Source organism: Aotus nancymaae, unplaced genomic scaffold (genome assembly GCF_030222135.1).
Source record: "Aotus nancymaae isolate 86718 unplaced genomic scaffold, 86718_ANA_hifiasm-v0.15.2.pri h1tg000018l, whole genome shotgun sequence".
Taxonomy (NCBI): domain Eukaryota; kingdom Metazoa; phylum Chordata; class Mammalia; order Primates; family Aotidae; genus Aotus; species Aotus nancymaae.
In genome coordinates this window covers 18815026-18834485 of record NW_026988430.1, presented here as the reverse complement: position 1 = coordinate 18834485, position 19460 = coordinate 18815026, and the positions used below count along the sequence as shown (strand labels likewise).

Here is a 19460-nt window from a genome sequence, read left to right as displayed (position 1 = left end):
GTGCTGTCTGTCATCTGTTGGTGGCGGGCTTGGCAGTTGCTCGAGGCAGGATCAAGTCCCAGGGGCGGGGCGGGTGGGCTGGCGGCTGCCCCCAGCAACAGGTGCACATTCCCGGGCTCCCCGTCACTTCCTCTGTGTTGGCGGTCCCAGCGGCTCTCCGAGCCAACTCACTGAGCGAACAGCCAGGCTATGACTCCAGGGGCTCTGCTGATGCTGCTGGGGGCTCTGGGGGCGCCGCTCGCCCCAGGTAAGTGTAGGCCCCGAAGGGACAGTGATGGTGCCAGCGGTCGTGGCCAGGCACCAGGGCTGCACTTAGTCTCTCCTCCCCCAGGCGTCCGCGGCTCGGAGGCGGAGGGCCGACTCCGGGAGAAACTTTTCTCCGGCTATGATAGCTCCGTGCGGCCAGCGCGGGAGGTGGGAGACCGTGTCCGGGTCAGCGTTGGTCTCATCCTGGCGCAACTCATCAGCCTGGTGAGGGCGCGCGGGGGTGGAGGTCAGAACCGCCGACCGGCCAGGGGAGTGACTTTAGGCCAGGGAGGACCCGGGACAGGCTGGGGGCATGGCCTGGGACGAGACCAGGTTGAGATAGACCAGCCTTTAGTGAAGATTGGGTCGAAATCGGACAAATGGACAAGCTCTAGCCTTGGCTGGTGGACCGGCCTGGAGTAGAGCTGGATAGGGTGATGGGCGGACCTGTGAGCGGACCTTAAAGTGGAGCTGGGGCCAAGGCAGGGGCTAGGGGACGGACCTCGAGGCGGGGCCCCATGGATCCTGAGCGCCCAGGGTGGGGCGGAGCTTGGTGCTCAGGGGTGGCACAGCGGGTGGAGGTTCGGGGCTGGGTGGATTATGAGCTGTGGGCAGGACCCGGGACCGAGCTAGGCGGAGGGCTAGGCAGGCGCGGGTCTGGTAGGTTGATAGGTTGTAAGTGTAGAAGGCAGGAAGGGGTGTTTCTGAGATAGAGGCAGGGCTTAAACTAACGCCGCTTTTGGGAGGTGGGACTTGGACCCAAGAGGCGCAAGAGGGTGGGGCTCAGAAAAAGGGGGCGGGGTTCCCAGGAGAGCTTGGCCCGCCAGGCCCTCTCATTTCTCTCCACACTATTTCACCTTTACCCCTTGATTTTTTTCCTTCTAGAACGAGAAGGATGAAGAGATGAGCACAAAGGTGTACTTAGACCTGGTATGGAGACCCTGCGGGGTGGGAAAGGGCTTCCCGCTGCCTTGACAATTTCCTTGAATATCCAGCCCAGTAAGAATATTTTTTACATCATGACCTTAGATAACACGTTTATAACTGAAGCAAAAGCTCAAGGAAACAACACCTAACTTTACTACAGGAGTTGCACCCCATGCATTTTTAATTCTAATTGTGTGTGTGAGAGAGACGCAGTCTCACTATGTTGCCCAGGCTGGTCTTGAACGCGGGGACTCGAGCCATCCACCAGCCACTGGGGGAATCTCCTAAAGTTCTGAGATTACAGGCATGAGACACTGCACCTGGCCCATTCTAATTTTTAAAACGCTGGTTTGGGATCATTAATTTGATTCCCCATCCACGAAAGGGTCTCGAACTGCAGTTTGAAAACCACTGTTTTAGAGGCTAGCTAGTGCAGCCTCCTCATTTTACAGAGTAAAAAATTTAAAACTCAGTGCAGGGGAAGGGAAATGAGCTGATGTGGATCCCAGCGAGTGAAGGAGAAGCCAGAGCCAGAACCCTGCCCCCGTGACTCACAGTTTATGCCGGCCCTGCTCCCCTTCCTTGCACTCTCTTCCTGGGCTTCCTTTGGAAATCCCAAGTCCCCTCCCGGCCTCCAACCCGGGACAGCCCCTCAGCCTCTGTCTCCCCAGGAGTGGACTGACTACAGGCTGAGCTGGGACCCTGCGGAGCACGACGGCATCGATTTGCTCCGCATCACCGCGGAATCCGTGTGGCTCCCAGACGTGGTGCTACTGAACAAGTAGGAGACCTTCCAAAGCCCAGGGGGTGGGGCGGGGCCTCGGGGGGCGGGGCCTGATCCCAGATGAGATTCCTTCTTCTCTGCAGCAATGATGGAAATTTTGACGTGGCTCTAGACATTAACGTCGTGGTGTCCTCTGACGGCTCCGTGCGTTGGCAGCCCCCGGGCATCTATCGCAGCAGCTGCAGCATCCAGGTTTCCAGGCTCCACATTGGAAGCTGAAGGAGCTCTTAGAAACCCTCGCTTTCCTTAGACATCCTGACTCCCCAGCGACTCCTATCCTTCATCTTTGTCTAATCCCCATGACCCTCATCTCTTGTCTACCCTCCTGATTTTCCATTGAGTGTTCTGTACACTTTATTTAACTTCTAATCTTAATCAGTGACTGCCTCCCCCCCATTTTCTCAATGACTTCCCTTCATAACCCTACAGTTCCTCCGTGATTCACCTTCCCTGTGCCCTCCCCAAAGACCTCCCAAACTCCACCATCGCTGACCGGTTCTCTGGCGGTGACCTGTGACTTTACCCTCCATCCAGGTCACCTACTTCCCCTTCGACTGGCAGAACTGCACTATGGTGTTCAGTTCCTACAGCTACGACAGCTCGGAGGTCAGCCTGCAGACAGGCCTGGGTCCTGATGGGCAAGAGCAGCAGGAGATCCACATTCATGAAGGGACTTTCATTGGTGAGTGGACATGACTCCTACATCCATAGGCTCTATGATTTCCAGCTTCTTTTTTTTTTGAAACAGAGTGTTGCTCTGTACCCAGGCTGGAGTGGTGAGATCTTGGCTCACTGCAACCTCCGCCTCCCAGGTTCAAGGGATTCTCCTGCCTCAGCCTCCCAAGTAGCTGGGACTATAGGTGCCCACCACTATGCCCGGCTAATTTTTTTTCTGTATTTTTAGTAGAGCCAGGGTTTTACTATGTTGGCCAGGCTGATCTTGAACTCCTGACCTTGTGATTCCCCTGCCTCAGCCTCCCAAAGTGCTGGGATTATGGGTGTGAGCCAACATGTCTGGCAATTTCCAGCTTCTAAAAGGCTCATAAATGTACTGTCGGTGATGCCCAATACAGCCCTTTGGGGTCAGCAAGATGAGTATGGCTATCTACATTTTAAAAATATGGGAATTGAGTCCAGGCAAGGTGGCTCATGTCTGTAATGCCAGCACTTTGGGAGGGCAATGCCGACAGATTATTTGAGTTCTGGAGTTTGAGACCTGCTTGACCAAAATGGTAAAACCCCCTCTCTACTAAAAATACAATACAATAAAATAAAATAAAATAAAAAGCTGGGTGTGGTGGCGAGCACCTGTAATCCCAGCTACTTGGGAGGCTGAGGTAGAAGAACTGCCTGAACCTGGGAGGCAGAGGTTGCAGTGAGCTGAGATGGTGCCACTGCACTCCAGCCTGGGTGACAAAGTGAGAGTCCATCTCAAAAAAAATTTTTTAACGAATATAAATATGGAAATTGAGACTTGTCCAAGTTTATTAGAGATGGGCTACTCAGCACAGTGTCCACAGCTAGTCTCATCAGGCCAGCCCTCTCTGGTCTAGGTGGTGGCAGAGTAAGCCATACCTGGCACTAACCAGGACAGCTCCCACATCTGTGTCCCCTTCCTTCTGCTCATCCCCAGAGAATGGCCAATGGGAGATTATCCACAAGCCCTCTCGGCTAATCCAGCCTCTAGGTGCTCCAAGGGGAGGGAGAGAAGGACAGTGCCAGCAAGTCATTTTCTACCTCATCATCCGCCGGAAGCCTCTCTTCTACCTGGTCAACGTCATTGCCCCATGCATCCTCATCACTCTCCTGGCTATCTTCGTCTTCTACCTGCCACCAGATGCAGGTAAGAGGGGAAGGGGCTCCTGCCCTTTTGTCACTAGCTCAGCTTCTTCCTCTTCATCCTTAATCCAGGCAGAGTTTTCCTGCCAATCCAAAGCATCACAGACTGGGCTTCAGCAATCCCACCCAGGCTCTGCCTCCCCTTGGCTGCCACCTTCCCTCTGCTCAGTGAAACCTGAACTCTTTCCTAATAAGAGTCCCAGCCTGGGCTGAGTGTGGTGGCTCATGCCTGTAATCCCAGCACTCTGAGAGGCCGAGGTGGGCAGATCACCTGAGGTTAGGCAGGCTGACCAACATGGAGAAGTCCCATCTCTACTAAAAATACAAAATTAGCTGGGCATGGTGGCACACACCTCTAGTCCCAGCTACTCAGGAGACTGAGGCAGGAGAATAGCTTGAACCCAGGAGGTGGAGGTTGCAGTGAGCTGAGATCATGCCACTGCACTCCAGCCTGGGTGACAGAGCAAGACTCCGTCTCAAAAATAAATAAATAAAGAGTCCTCTATTCCATAAAACCTCTACTCCTCTGAACAACAAACCTCTAGGCTTAGATAACTCTCCCATTCCTTCTCCCCATTCCTAACATCCCTTGCCCACTTTCAGACACTCATTAGTCCTTTGATTTTTTATTTTAATTTCTGAGACGGTGTATTGCTCTGTTGCCCAGGCCATTGCGCAGTGGTGTGATCATAGCTCGCTACAGCCTCAAACTCTTGGGCTTAAGTGACCCTCCCATCTCAGCCTCCTGAGTAGCTGAGACCGCAGGTGTCCACAACCATGTCCGGCTGATTTTTTCGTATTTTTGGTAGAGAAGGGGTTTTACCATGTTGCCCAGCCTAGTCTGCAACTCCTGAACTCAAGCGATCTGCCCTCCTCAGCCTCCCAACATGCTGGGATTTAGGCATGAGCCACCACACCCAGTCCCCACTAGTCCTTTAACCTTTCTCCCTGGGAAATATATGATAGTAATAGCCAACATTTCTTTAGGAGGCAGCATAATATGATAACTTTTGGCAAATTCCTTAATCTCTCTTTTTTTCTTTTCTTTTTCTTTTTCTTTTTTGAGACAGAGTTTTGCTCTGTTGCCCAGACTGGAGTGCAGTGGTGTGATTTTGGCTTACTGCCACCTCCACCTCCCAGGTTCAAGCGATTCTCCTGCCTCAGCCTCCTGAGTAGCTGGGATTACAGGCGCGCACTACCATACCTGGCTAAATTTTGTAGTTTTAGTAGAGACAGGGTTTCACCATGTTGGCCAGGCTGGTCTCAAACTCCTGACCTCAGGTGATCTGCCCACCTCGGCCTCCTAAAGTGATGAGATTACAGGCGTGAGCCACCTTGCCTGGCCAAATTCCTTAATCTCTATGTTTCCTGATCTGCAAGTGGGGCCAACCATTGTCCCTATTGCTAGGATTATTGTGAGGACTGACTGAGTTAACAGAGCTATGCCTGGCACACAGTAAGTTCTATGTAAGCATTGGGTTTGGGTTGTTGTTTTTCTTTTTAGTTTTGAGCATTTACTATAAGGTAATTCATTTAACATGTTACATGTATTAATTCTAATCTTCACAACGATCCTGTGAGGTAACCAATTGTCATTCTCATTTTACAGTGGAGGATAAAGAAGCTGAAAGAGTTTAAGTCATTTGCCTGACATTACACAGTTAGAGAGGGGCAGTGTTGCAATTCCAGCCTGGGTCAGTGGCAGCCTGATTCACAGATCTGATATCCTTAACTCTGGTATTCAAAACGTGCTTTCTTCCTCTTTGCCATCAAATCCTCTGTCTAAAGAAGGAGAGCGGGCTGGGCACAGTGGCTCATGCCCGTAATCCCAGTACTTCGGAAGGCCAAGGGGGGCAGTTCATGAGATCAGGAGTTTGAGATCAGCCTGACCAACATGGTGAAACTCCATCTCTACTAAAAATACAAAAATTAGCCGGGTGCGGTGGCTCATGCCTGTAACCCCGCACTTTGGGAGGCCGAGGCGGGTGGATCATGAGGTCAGGAGATTGAGACCATCCTGGCCAACATGGTGAAACCCTGTCTCTACTAAAATAAAAAAATTAGCTGGGCATGGTGGTGTGTGCCTGTAGTCCTAGCTACTTGGAAGGCTGAGGCAGGAGAACTGCTTGAACCCAGGAGGCAAGATGCAGTGAGCCGAGATCGCACCACTGCACTCCAGCCTGGTGCCTGGCAACAGAGCGAGACTCTGTCTTGGAAAAAAAAAAAAAAAAAAAAAAAATTAGCTGCATTTGGTGGTTCATGCCTGTAGTCCCAGCTACTCAGGAGGGTGAGGCAGGAGAAATGCTTGAACTTCGGAAGCAGAGATTGCACTGAGCTGAGATCACGCCACTGCACTCCAGCCTGGGCAACAGAGAGACTCTGTCTCAAAAAAAAAAAAAAAAAAAGAGAGTGATACAGCTCTAGGAAACACTTTCAAATGGAACCCCTCGGCCCAGCACTTTGGGAGGCCAAGACATGAGAATTTCTTAAGCCCAGGAGTTCGAGATCAGCCTGAGCAACATAGCAAGATCCTGTTTCTACAAAAACAACAAGAAAAAAACCACAGAAATTAGCCTGACGTGGTGGTGCGTACCTCTACCTACTCAGGAGGGTGAGCTGGGAGGATCACTTAGAGCCGGGGAGGTTGAGGCTGCAGTGAGCTGATTTCACCACTGTGCTCCAGCCTGGGGAGTGACAAAGCAAGACCCTATCTCAAAAAAAGAAGTAACCCTTACTTCTGCCTAGAACAAGATAAATCTTGGAACCCAACATTAGAGGACTAAAGTAGAGTAGCCCATAAAAGTTATTTATTTCAGTACCGTTCATGAAGTTTGCAATGTCTGTTGCATGCCATGGGAAGAATCACCCACCTGTCATATCCTTGTACACTTTGTTTCTTTCTTTCTGTTTTCTTTTTTTTAGATGGAGTCTCTGTCTGTCACCAGGCTGGAGTGCAGTGGAGTGATCTTGGCTCACTGCAACCTCTGGCTCCTGGGTTCAAGCGATTCAGCCTCAGCCTCCCGAGTAGCTGGGACTACAGGTGTCTGCCACCACGCCTGGTTAATTTTTGTATTTTTAGTAGAGATGGGGTTTCACCATGTTGACTAGGATAGTCTTGATCTCTTGACCTTGTGATCTGCCCGCCTCGGCCTCCCAAAGTGCTGGGATTACAGGAGTGAGCCACCGCACCAGGCCTGTTTTATTTATTTATTTATATGACATGGAGTCTGACAGTTGCCCAGGCTGGAGTGCAGTGGCACCATCTCGGCTCACCGCAACCTCTGCCTCCCGGGTTCAAACGATTCTCTCACGTTAGCTTCCCGAGTAGCTAGGACTACAGGCACACACCACCACACCCAGCTTATTTCTTTTGTATTTTAGTAGAGACGGGGTTTCACCATGTTGCCCAGGCTGGTCTCGAACTCCTAAACTCAGGCAATCCACCCACCTCAGACTCCCAAAGTGCTAGGATTATAGGCATGAGCCACCGCAGCCTGTTTCATTGTTAGATCTTTCAAATTGCTACATGGTATCTTAAAAAGCCACAGGGATTGGTCTTCATTCATGCAACATTTGTTTAGTATTTGAAACGTGCTAAGCACTGGAAATACATTAATAAAAGAGACAAAAATTCCTGCCCTCATGGAGTTTACATGCTAATGTGGGAGTCAGTCAATAAACAAAATAAATAAGAGGACAAGTCCCAAAGATGAAAATAACGTAAGAAAAGAAGTTGAGAGCTGGGTGCAGTGCCTCATGCTTATAATCCCAGCCCTTTGGGAGGCCAAGGAGGGCAGAACACGAGGTCAAGAGATGGAGACCATCCTGGCCAACATGGTGAAATACCATCTCTACTAAAAGTATAAAAATAAGCTGGGCATGGTGGCATGCACCAGTAGTCGCAGCTTCTCAGGAGGCTGAGGCAGGAGAATTGCTTGAACCTGGGAGATGGAGGTTGCAGTGAGTTGAGATCCCATCACTGGACTCCAGTAGGGGTTGTAACTTAAAAATAGGGTGTGCGTGGGAATTCGTCATTGAGAAGAGAATCTTTGAACAAAGAAGGAGGTGAGAGAATGATTCTGGCAGGTATCTGGGGCAAAAATGAGCCAGGCAGAGGAACTAGTGAATGCAAGGCCCTGGGATGGGAGGGTGCCTTGTATACTCAAGAAACAGAGAGGAGGCCAGTGGAACTGAATGAAGTAAGCAAAGGGGAAAGCTTTAGGAGATGAAGTCAAGGAGCTCATGGGAATGATGTATAGACCATAATAAGGCTTTGCTTTCATGTAGGAGATGGGGAGCCACTGGAAGGTTTTGGAAAAAGGAGTGATATGCTGGCCAGGCACGGTGGCTCATGCCTGTAATCCCAGCACTTTGGGAGGCCGAGGTGGGCGGATCTTTTGAGGTCAGGAGTTTGAGACCAGCCCGGTCAACGTGGTGAAACCCCGTCTCTAGAAAAATACAAAAAATTAGCTGGGCGTGGTGGTGTGCGCCTGTAATCCCAGCTACTCGAGAGGCTGAAGCAGGAGAATCTCTTGAACCCGGGAGGTGGAAGTTGCAGTAAGCCGAGATCACGCCATTGCACTCCAGACTGGGCGACAGAGCGAGACTCCATCTCAAAAAAAAAAAACTGATATAATCTGATTTATATTTCTCTTTTTTTTTTAGACGAGTCTCACTCTGTCACCCAGGCTTGAGTGCAATGGCACTATCTTGGCTCACTGCCACCTCCTCCTCCTGGGTTCAAGTGATTCTCCTACCTCAGCCTCCCAAGTAGCTGAGATTACAGGTGCCCACCACCATGCCCAGCTTATTTCTGTATTCAGTAGAGATGGAGTTTCACCATGTTGGCCAGGCTGGTCTCGAACTCCTGATTTCAGATGATCCGCCCACCTCGGCCTCTCAAGTGCGGGGATTACAGGCATGAGCCACTGTGCCCGGCCTTTTCGTTGCTGTTGTTGAGACAGAATCTCACTGTGGTCCAGGCGGGAGTGCAGTGGCACGATCTCGGCTCACTGCAACCTCTGCTGCTCAGGTTCAACCGATCCTCCTGCCTCAGCCTCTCAAGTAGCTGGGATTACAGGCACCTGCCACCACACCTGGCTAATTTTTGTATTTTTAGTAGAGACAGGGTTTCACCATGTTGGCCAGGCTGGTCTTAAACTTCTGACCTCAAGTGATCCACCCACCTTGGCCTCCCAAAGTGCTGGGATTACAGGTATGAGCCACTGCATCCGGCTTTTTTTTTTTTTTTGACAGAGTTCCGCTCTGTCACCCAGGCGAAGTGCAGTGGCTGAATCTCAGCTGACAGCAACATCCACCTCCCAGGTTAAGTGATTCTCCTGCCTCAGTCTCCCAAGTAGCTGGGATTTTAGGCACACACCACCATGCTCGGCTAATTTTTTTGTACTTTTAGTAGAGATGGCGTTTTGCCATCTTGGCCAGGCTGGTCTCGAACTCCTGACCTTGGGTGATCCACCCGCCTCGGCCTCCCAAAGTGCTAGGATTACAGGCATGAGCCACCGCGCCTGGCTTCGTTTATATTTCAGCAAAATCAGTCTGGCTGCTCTGTTGAGAATAGTCAGCATGGGAGAAAAGGATGAAGAAAAGAGACCAGTTAGGAGGCCTGCACAATAATGAAGATCTAAGGTAATGTGCTTTGGAGCAAGTTGGCGATGTAGAGGTGGGACTTGACTCTAGACCAAATTGAGGACTAGCTAGAACAGGAACGGGGCAGAAGCAGTTTTCCATAAGACATACCCACCAGTGTGCCATGTTAGTTTACCATTGCCATCGGAACACCTAGGACTTACCACCCTTTTCCATGGCAATCACCCGATGACCCAGAAGTTACTACCCTTTCCCTAGAAATTTCTGCCTAATCCATCACTTAATCTGCATGTAATTAAAGGTAGATATAAATGGCCAAGCATGATGGCTCACACCTGTAATCCCAGCACTTTGGGAGGCTGAGACAGGTGGATCATTTGAGGTCAAGAGTTTGAAACCAGCCTGGTCAACATGGTGAAACCTCATCTCTACAAAAATACAAAAGTTATCCAGGCATGGTGGCACATGCCTGTAATCCCAGCTACTCGGGAGGCTGAGGCAGAAGAATCGCTTGAACCTGGGAGGCAGAGGTTGCAATAAGTCATGATTGCGCCACAGCACTCCAGCCTGGGCGACAGAGCAAGACTCCATCTCAAAAAAATAAATAATAAATAAATACATAAAAGTAGATATAAGGCTGGGCGCAGTGGCTCACACCCGTAATCCCAGCACTTGGGGAGGCTGAGGTGGGCAAATAACAAGGTCAGGAGTTCGAGACCAACCTGACCAACATAGTGAAACCCCATCTCTACAAAAAATACAAAAAATTAGCCAGGCCTGGTGGTGGGTGCCTGTAATCCCAGCTACTTGGAGGCTGAGGCAAGGAGAATTGCTTGAACCTGGCAGTCGGAGGTTGCAGTGAGCTGAGATTGCACCACTGCACTCCAGCCCAGGTGACAGTGCAAGACTCCATCTCAAAAAAAAGAGAAAGTAGGTATAAATATGACTGCAAAACTGCCCTGAGCTACGACTGTCAGCACACTACCTCTGGGGTAGCCCTGCTCTGCAGAAGTCCCAGAGCTGTGACACACTGCCTCTTCGATAAAGCTGTTTTCTTCTACCCTACCACCAGCTCGCCCTTGAATTCTTCCTGGGCAAAGTCAAGAACCCTCGAAGCTGAGCCCCACTTCAGGACTTGCCTATCTGGCATCAGTGGTAGTGGTAGATATAAGTCATCAGTTTCCGGATATACTTTGAAGGTAGAGTCAATAGGGTTTGCTATGTATTAAATATTGGGTGAGAGAGAGAGAGAGAAAGAAGAGAAGAGAGAGAGAGAGAGGAATGACTCAAAGGAGTTTGATCTGAGCCACAGGAAAGATGGAGTTGTCACTTAACAGATAGAGAAGACTGGCCTGGCGCGGTGGCTCACGCCTGTAATCCCAGCACTTTGGGAGGCTGAGGCAGGCAGATCCCTTAAGATCAGGAGTTTGGAGAACCCAACATTGATAGTCCCTTGAACACGCATGCTGCCGAGCTCTGGAAAAACCCCACAGCTTTTAAGAAGTACCTGCAAAATATCTACTCAAAGCAGGTCACCAGCCAGGAGTCCTGACCCAGGTTGCCCAGCCTGTCCTTGTGTCATCTTTTTAATTTTTCCTTAGATGGTCTGTCCTTTTTGTGATTTCTTTATAGGACTCTGTATCTTGAGCTGTGGTATTATTTTTGTTTTGTTTTGTCTTTTAAATTAAGCCTCGGTTGAGCCCTTGTGATGTATATTAAATAAATGCATTTTGGTCATTTTAAAAAAAAAAGATCAGAAGTTTGAGACCAGCCTGGCCAACGTGGTGAAATCCTGTCTCTTAAAAAATACAAAAAATTAGCTGGGCGTGGTGGCAGGTGCCTGTAATCCCAGCTACTTGGTAGGCTGAGACAGGAGAATCGCTTGAACCCAGGAGGCAGAGGTTGCAGTGAGCCTCGATCACGCCACTGCACTGCAGCCTGGTGACAAAGTGAGATGGTCTCAAAAAAAAAAAAAAAAAAAAGGGGAAGACTGTAGGAGAAGTAGCTTTGGTGGTAGTTGTAAGGTTTGAATGAAGCAAACAAGGTTCAAATAAGGCAACTGAGGCCAGTTATTGGAATAAAGAAATTTAATCGGCTTCTGGGTGAGGTTCTGCGGTCCAACAGGAGGGGCCGGAGAAGTCACACGGACTCCTCTCAGATGTGGGGTTTTATAGGGAGTGAAGGAGCTCGATTGGTTGTGGGAGAGCAAGACTACTATCGGGTAAGGTTACAAGCCTTTGTTTGCATACAGGACTTGGCTGCTATTGGTTAGAATTACTCGGCTGCTATTGGCTAGAAAGACTTGGCTACTATTGGCTAGAATCACAAGACCCCGCTTGCATACTGGGTTCTTTAAGGGAAAGCCAGGCTGTGCGAGAAAGGGAGAAGGGTACATGCCCGAGCATGTCCGAGCTTTCGGAAAAAAGTGGGGGTGGGTGTGCATCCGAGCTCCTGGTGAGGCAACCAGCCTTACAGTAGTAAGAGAATTTAGTTTTGGGCATGTTTTTTTTTTCTGATTTTTTGTTTTTTTGGTTTTTTTTGAGACAGAGTTTCACTTTTGTTGCCCAGGCTGGAGTGCAATCGTGCAATCTCAGCTCACTGCAACCTCCACCTCCTGGATTCAAGTAATTCTCCTGCCTCAGCCTCCCTAGTAGCAACTAGGGATTATAGGTGCTCGTCACCACACCCAGCTAGTTTTTTGCATTTTTAGTAATGATGGGGTTTCTCTATGTTGGCCAGGCTGATCTCAAACTCCTGACCTCACGTGATCCACCTGCCTCAGCCTCCCAAAGCACTGAGATTACAGGTGTGAGCCACCACACCCGACTCAGTTTTGGACATGTTAAGCTTGAAACATTTATTGGACATCCAAGTATCCAAGAGAGGTTGAGTAGGCAGATGGATATGTATCTGGCATTCAGGGGAGAAATCCAGGGTAGACATACAAATGTAGGAATGATTTGCATGCAGATGGCCCTTCTAAAAGCCTGTCTTTTTTTTTTCCCTCCCCAGAGGGAATTTTGCTCTATTGCTCAGACTGGAATACAGAAGTGCAATCACAGCTCACTGTAGCCTCCATCTTCCAGGCTCAAGTGGTCCTCCCAACTTAGCTTCCCAAATAGTTGGGACCACAAGCATGTGCCACTATGCCTGGCTAATTTAAAAACTTTTTTGGAGAGGCTGGGCACAGTGGCTTACACTTGCAATCCCAACACTTTGGGAGGCCAGGCAGGTGGATCACTTGAACTGAGGAGTTCAAGACCACCCTGGGCAATATGGTAAAACCCCATCTCTACAAAAAGTACAAAAATTAGCCGGGCATGGTGTTGTGTAGTTGTAGTCCCAGCTACTCAGGAGGCTGAGGTGGGAGGATCACTTGAGCCTGGGAGATGGAGGTTTCAATGAGCCATTGTCATGCCACTGCACTCCAGCCTGGGTGACAGAGCAAGACCCTGCCTCAATTTTTTTTTTTAGAGATGAGGTCTTCCTATGTTGCTCAGGCTGGTCTCAAACTCCTGGGCTCAAGCAATCCTCCCACCTTGACCTCCCAAAGTGCTGTTGCTACAGGGATGAGCCACTGTGCCTGGCTGCAGAAGCCTGTCTTTGAATGGGCTGGAAACATGGTCACTGATTATGCCATAGAGCTTTCTTTCGGGCAAAGCCTAATCCTTCTCTCTTCCCCTCTGCCCTCCAAGGAGAGAAGATGGGGCTCTCAATCTTTGCCCTGCTGACCCTTACTGTGTTCCTGCTGCTGCTGGCTGACAAAGTACCTGAGACCTCCCTCTCGGTGCCCATTATTATCAAGTACCTCATGTTTACCATGGTCCTCGTCACCTTCTCAGTCATCCTTAGTGTCGTGGTTCTCAATCTGCATCACCGCTCACCCCACACCCACCAAATGCCCCTTTGGGTCCGTCAGGTAAGAAAGATCTCCTCCTCCAACCCCAACCTTCCTTTTACAGACCATAGGGAGAGCATTGCTACGGGGTAGAGTGTTGACATGCCCAAACCTGCTGGATGTTGAAATGTTACACAGTTAAGCTGGTCCTCCATCATTATCATTTCATAGATCCCATACTGTCTTCATCAATACTGCTCATCTCAGGTCCCAGGGAAATATAATATTCTTATGGTTAGTTACTATCAGATTGGAAGCCTTCCAAAGTGGGAGAAGCCCTCTCTTTCCAGATGGGATACGTCCCAACCCACTAAAGAACCTGTTGTTGTTTTTTCCTGAGCAGCGTTTGTATGATTTTTGGGTTTTTTTTTTGAGACGGAGTTTCGCTCTTGCCCGGGCTGGAGTGCAATGACGCAATCCCAGCTCACTGAACCTCTGCCTCCCAGGTTCAAGCGATTCTCCTGCCTCAGCCTCCTGAATAGCTGGGTCTACAGGTGTGTGCCACCATGCCTGGCTAATTTTTTGAATTTTTAGTAGAAACAGAGTTTCACCACGTTAGCCAGGCTGGTCTTGAACTCCTGACCTCAGGTGATCCGCCTGCCTGAGCCTCCCAAAGTGCTGAAATTACAGGCGTGAGTCACCATGCCCGGCCTTTTTTTTTTTTTTTTTTTTTTTTTTTTTGAGACGGAGTCTCACTCTGTTACCCAGGCTGGGGTGCAGTGGCGCCATCTCGGCTCACTCCATCCTTCGCCTTCTGGGTTTAAGTAATTCTTCTGCCTCAGCCTCCTGAGTAGCTGGGATTACAGGCGTGTGCCACCGCGCCTGGCTAATTTTTGTATTTTTAGTAGAGGCGGGGTTTCACCATGTTGAGCCAGGCTGGTCTCAAACTCCTGACTTTGAGATCCGCCCACTTTGGCTTCCCAAAATGTTGGGATTACAGGCGTGAGCCACCGTGCCCGGTTTTTTTGTTTTGTTTTTTTTTAGACTGAGTTCTGCTCTTGTTGCCCAGGCTGGAGTGCAATGGCACGATCTCAGCTCACTGCAACCTCCACCTCCCGGGTTCAAGCGATTCTCCTGCCTCAGCATCCCGAGTAGCTGGGATTACAGGCTTGTGCCACCACGCCCGGCTAATTTTGTATTTTTAGTAGAGACAGGGTTTCTCCATGTTGCTCAGGCTGGTCTCAAACTGCCGATCTCAGGTGATCCACCCGCCTTGGCCTCCTAAAGTGCTGGGATTACAGGCGCGAGCCACCGCAACCGTCCCAACCCACTAAAGAGCTCTTAAATCTGTGTGGCTGCATTTCCTTGCGTAGCTCCTTGTTTGTGGAAGAATGTGAACGCACACACGAGCGGGAATGGGCATGTGGAGTGGGGTGGCTGGCTGTTTCTCTTCTGGTTTGAAAGCATGAACGCATCCACCAAAACTCCTCTTGTACTCTGCAGATCTTCATCCACAAACTTCCAGTGTACCTGGGTCTAAAAAGGCCCAAACCTGAGAGAGAGCAGATGCCGGAGCCCCTTCAGTCTTCTTCTCCAGGAAGTGGCTGGGGTCGGGGAACAGATGAATATTTCATCCGGAAGCCGCCAACTGATTTTCTCTTCCCCAAACCCAACAGGTAGGACTACACCCATTACCCACGTAAAAGGGAGAGGGAGAACTACAATTCCCGGAAGACTGTGCGGAAGAAGCGGCCCATGCTCCCGGAAGATGCTATGGTTGAGCATCATGGGAGTTGTAGTACCCCCTGCTGCTCGCATTGAAGGGAGGTGGGAACTAAAACATAGGCGGTGGAAGAAGTTGCACAAGGCTGGAGAGATCACTGCTGGCGGGGAGAGCATGAAGGGTACTCTCGGGTTTTAAGAACTGGCAACTTGTTGGAGGCAGTTGGAGCCGGGCCTGGATCGCTCGCACTGGCTGTCTTTGCGTCTGGGCGTGGCCAAACAGTCACTCCTCTTCCAGGTTCCAGTCTGAACTGTCTGCCCCTGATCTGCGGCGATTTATCGATGGTCCAAACAGGGCTGTGGCCCTGCCTCCGGAGCTACGAGAGGTCGTCTCCTCAATCAGCTACATCGCTCGACAGCTGCAGGAACAGGAGGACCACGATGCGGTATGTCCAACGGGGGTGGAACTAGGCCGGGGCTAGGTGACCTTGGCCCCACCCCCAAATTACGGTCGATTTTCCTTTTTTTTTTTTTTTGAGATCGAGTCTCGCTCTGTCGCCCAGGCTGGAGTGCAGTGGCGCGAGCTCGGTTCACTGCAACCTCTGCCTCCCAGGTTTAAGCGATTCTCTTGCCTCAGTCTCCCGAGTAGCTAGGACGACAGGCGCGCGCCACCACGCCTGGCTAATTTTTGTATTTTTGGTAGAGACGGGGTTTCAGCATGTTGGCCAGGCTGGTCTCGAACTCTTGACCTCAGGTGATCCGCTGTCTTAGGCTTCCCAAAGTGCTGAGATTACAGGGGTGAGCCACCGCACCTGGCCTCGCTTTCGTTTCTGATTGGACATCTCCCTCATTTGGTCCCACCCCCTGCTTACCTACTGGTTCTTTATGCCCATCCTTTGGCTGCAGTTTGGCTTTCCTGTTGCGCTGCCGGCTCTTGCCTCAAACCGGTGGTAGGAGGACCCCGGGGGGTACCGAGCAGGGAAGTAGGGTGGGGAGGCTTCCCTGGGAATCTGGGCCCAGAGCTCAGGAAGTTTCCTTTGCCTACCCGCAGCTGAAGGAGGACTGGCAGTTTGTGGCCATGGTAGTGGACCGCCTCTTCCTGTGGACTTTCATCATCTTCACCAGCGTTGGGACCCTAGTCATCTTCTTGGACGCCACATACCACTTGCCCCCTCCAGACCCCTTTCCTTGAAGACTGGAGGGTCGAGACCCAGGCCCTCTGCCACCTAAAGTGAGAGTTTGGCGGTACTGTCAAGCCCTATCCTTCTCTGCCTCTTAACTCCTTCACGAGGAACCCTGGCCTCTGATTTCATTTCTGGGGACTGCAGTGGGACCGAGGGCTGGGTAGGCAGGTGTCTTGGAGCCACCTGAAATGCACTATAATCTGATTTACTCTTTGGGTTCTTAAAGAAGCTCTTTTGGGTATCAATATCTAGGTTGCCAGTGAAATAGAACAAAGAACAGGAACTAGATTATAAGCCTTATGAGGTCAAGAAATGTGTCTTGTCCACTGTAACATCCCCAGGACCATGCACAGGTCCTATCCTATAGTAAGTGCTTAACGTTTGTTGAATAGAGGAAAGAAATTTTGGGAAGTAAATATAGTAATTAATAATGTTTATAAGCTGGGCATGGTTGCTCAGGCCTGTAATCCCAGTGACTCAGGAGACTGAGGTGGGAGGATCACTTGAGCCCCACAGTTTGAGACCAGCCTGGGTAACATAGTGAGACCCTGTCTCTAAAAAAATAGAAATAAAGGCTGGGCGTGGTGGCTCATGCCTGTAATCCAAGCACTTTGGAGACCAAGGTGGGTGGATCACCTGAGGTCGGGAGTTCAAGACCAGCCTGACCAATATGGTGAAACTCCGTCTTAATAAAAAAAAAAAAAATAGAAATAAAGTAGTGTTTATTGTTTGCATGTTGGGTCTTGTGGTCATTTTCTTTTTATGTTTCTGTAGTTTATTGTGTTTTGTAATGTGTACTATCTTTAGGATAAAAAAGTTATTTCTACAAGCATGCACTGGTAATGAGAAAAGAAAACAAGCTAACAAGAGTTTTTTTTTTTTTTGATGGAATCTTGCTCTTGTCACCCTGGCTGGAGTCCAATGGCGTGATCTCTGCTCACTGCAACCTCCACCTCCTGGGTTCAAGCGAGTCTCCTGCCTCAGGCTCCCAAGTAGTTGGGATTATAGGCGTGCACCACCACGCCTGGCTAATTTTTGTATTTTTAGTAAAGACGGGGTTTTGCCATGTTGGCCAGGCTACTCTCGAACTCTTGACCTTGTGATCCACCCACCTTGGACTCCCAAATTGCTGGGATTACAGGTGTGAGCCACTGCGCCCAGCCAAAAACAAGTATTTTAAAGACCTTCATTCAAGTTCCAGCCTTGGTGCTTACACAAGTCACTAAACTGCTCTGTACCTGTTTCCACATCTGTAAGATGAAACTGATGACAGCATACGTCCTATAGGATTGTCTGGGGATCACATAAGAAGATGGGAAAAAAGCATTATGTGGTATGTATCAGAGTTTTGCAATGGTGTTTTGTTTCACCTGCACAGTTTTAAATTTGAACTAGTTCACTACTTTTAAAATGTGGATATTTCACGAGAAATTTGGCTTCCCAGCTGCTCTTGAAAATAATTTTATGGTCGGGTACAGTGGCTTATGCCTGTAATCACAGCACTTTGGGAGGCCGAGGTGTGCAAATCACAAGATCAGGAGTTCAAGACCAGCCTGGCCAACATGGTGAAACCCTGTCTCTACTAAAAATACAAAAAGTTAGCTGGGTGTAGTGGCATGCGCCTGTAATCCCAGGTACTCAGGAGGCTGAGACAGGAGAATTGCTTGAACCTGGGAGGTAGAGGTTGCAGTGAGCTGAGATCACATCACTATACTCCAGCCTGGGTGACAGTGAGACTCCATCTCAAAAAACAAAAAAAAAAGAAAAGAATTTTATTTAAAAAAAAAACAAAAAAACTATAGCTAGGGACTCACTATGTTGCCCAGGCTGGTCTTGAACTTCTGAGCTCAAGTGATTCACCCATCTCGGCCTCCCAAAATGCTAGCATTGCAGGTGTGAGCCATCACACCCAGCCCCAAAAATAATTTTAAAAACTATAGTAGGCCAGGCGCGGTGGCTCACGCCTGTAATCCCAGCACTTTGGGAGGCCGAGGCAGGCAGATCATGAAGTGAGGAGTTTGAGACCAGCCTGGCAAACATAGTGAAACCCCATCTCTACTAACAATACAAAGCTTAGTTGGGCACGGTGGTGCATGCCTGTAATCCCAGCTCCTCAGGAGGCTGAGGCAGAGAATCACTTCAACACAGGAGGCAGAGATTGCAGTGAGCCAAGATCGCACCACTGCACTCCAGTCTGGGCTACAGAGTAAGACTCTGTCTCAAAACAAAAGAAAACTTATAGTAACACCAGGCCTGATTCCCCTGTTGGCAACAACTTGGCTAGAGCTTAGTGGCTGCCCACTCTGGTCAAGTTATTCATACCAGAATTCCTCAAAGCCCCCGTACAGCTGCCCATCCCTCCATAACACTAGAAAAAGATACAGGGGAGCAGAGGAGAGGCAAGGAGTTGAAGACAATGGGGAGGCTACAAGTGGGAAAAGAAAAGGTTATCTTTTATGGCCATCACACATTTTGTGCCTGTTTCCTTTCAATTTGGAAGAAAGGTTAGACCTGGTTTAAGGCAGGGCCATTTTGGATACAGAGACCTTGTGCCCTGCAGGTTGCATGAACTGGAGTGTTAACATTTCTGGCTGGAGGTTGGGCCAAAGTCAGCTTGAGCTTAGAGTCAACAAGCCCTAACTCAACTACTCAACTGCTGGAAGTTGCTGTCCAAAGAGGGAGCACTGGCCATAACTTGCAGGAATCCCTGTGGGACAAAGTTAGCATGTTCCTTTCCCCCAGACCCACCAACCACAAAATAATTGCACCTGGCATCCCAATGTGGAGCACAGTTCATTTGTCTGGTTGGTTTATTGGCCTACAGAGTTGGACACACACACAAATGCGGAGATAAATATTGGTCAGTTTCTCTAAATCTGGGTCCTCACTACATATAGAGCTAGAGTCTGTAGAATTCTAAATCTTGCGTGCTGTGGCACAGAACCAGTGGCCTTCCCACTCCGCCACCACCCTTCTTCCCAGGGAACATGGGGAAAGAGGGCACAAACTGACAAGACGTGATCATTTTCAAAAGACAAAACTGCAAAATCCCAAATTTCCAACATCTGAAACTCACAATATTCAAATTCCCCAGTTCAAATACATATATTTTAATCTCCACGTCGCCACAATCTCATTTGTTGCCCAGAACCACCACATTCTGGAAGCTATTTTCCTTATTCATATTTAACAAAAAATAAATGTCTACAATCTCAATTCTCCCAAAAAAAAAAAAAAAAGTTCATGGTTTCGGAATTTTGACCTATTCTGAAGTTCCAATTCTCCGGTCCATCCTCAACCCTTCCATTTCCCA

At 49.4% G+C, this 19460-nt stretch overlaps 1 protein-coding gene across 3 annotated transcripts; it reads left to right on the top strand.

Moving 5' to 3' along the window:
• Window positions 1-431: 431 nt before the first annotated feature.
• Window positions 432-16900, top strand: CHRNB1 (cholinergic receptor nicotinic beta 1 subunit). Of its 3 annotated transcripts, none has more exons than XM_064378370.1 (10): window positions 432-471; window positions 1132-1176; window positions 1845-1954; window positions 2041-2149; window positions 2492-2639; window positions 3591-3800; window positions 13099-13322; window positions 14745-14917; window positions 15262-15409; window positions 16015-16900. In XM_064378370.1, exons 2-10 carry the CDS (start codon window positions 1150-1152, stop codon window positions 16153-16155), a joined length of 1290 nt encoding a protein of 429 aa, XP_064234440.1. In that variant the 5' UTR covers window positions 432-471; window positions 1132-1149; the 3' UTR covers window positions 16156-16900. The 3 variants fall into 3 exon arrangements, with proteins under 3 accessions (XP_064234440.1, XP_064234438.1, XP_064234439.1); XM_064378368.1 differs by lacking the exon at window positions 432-471 and adding an exon at window positions 626-695; XM_064378369.1 differs by lacking the exon at window positions 432-471 and adding an exon at window positions 848-906.
• Window positions 16901-19460: the final 2560 nt, after the last annotated feature.

Bases quoted from the DNA above. Each gene is read 5' to 3' on its own strand.
- CHRNB1 (XM_064378368.1), top strand. The intron at 3,801-13,098 runs GTAAGAGGGGAA...CTGCCCTCCAAG, and splicing joins CTACCTGCCACCAGATGCAG to GAGAGAAGATGGGGCTCTCA. The intron at 13,323-14,744 runs GTAAGAAAGATC...TGTACTCTGCAG, and splicing joins TGCCCCTTTGGGTCCGTCAG to ATCTTCATCCACAAACTTCC.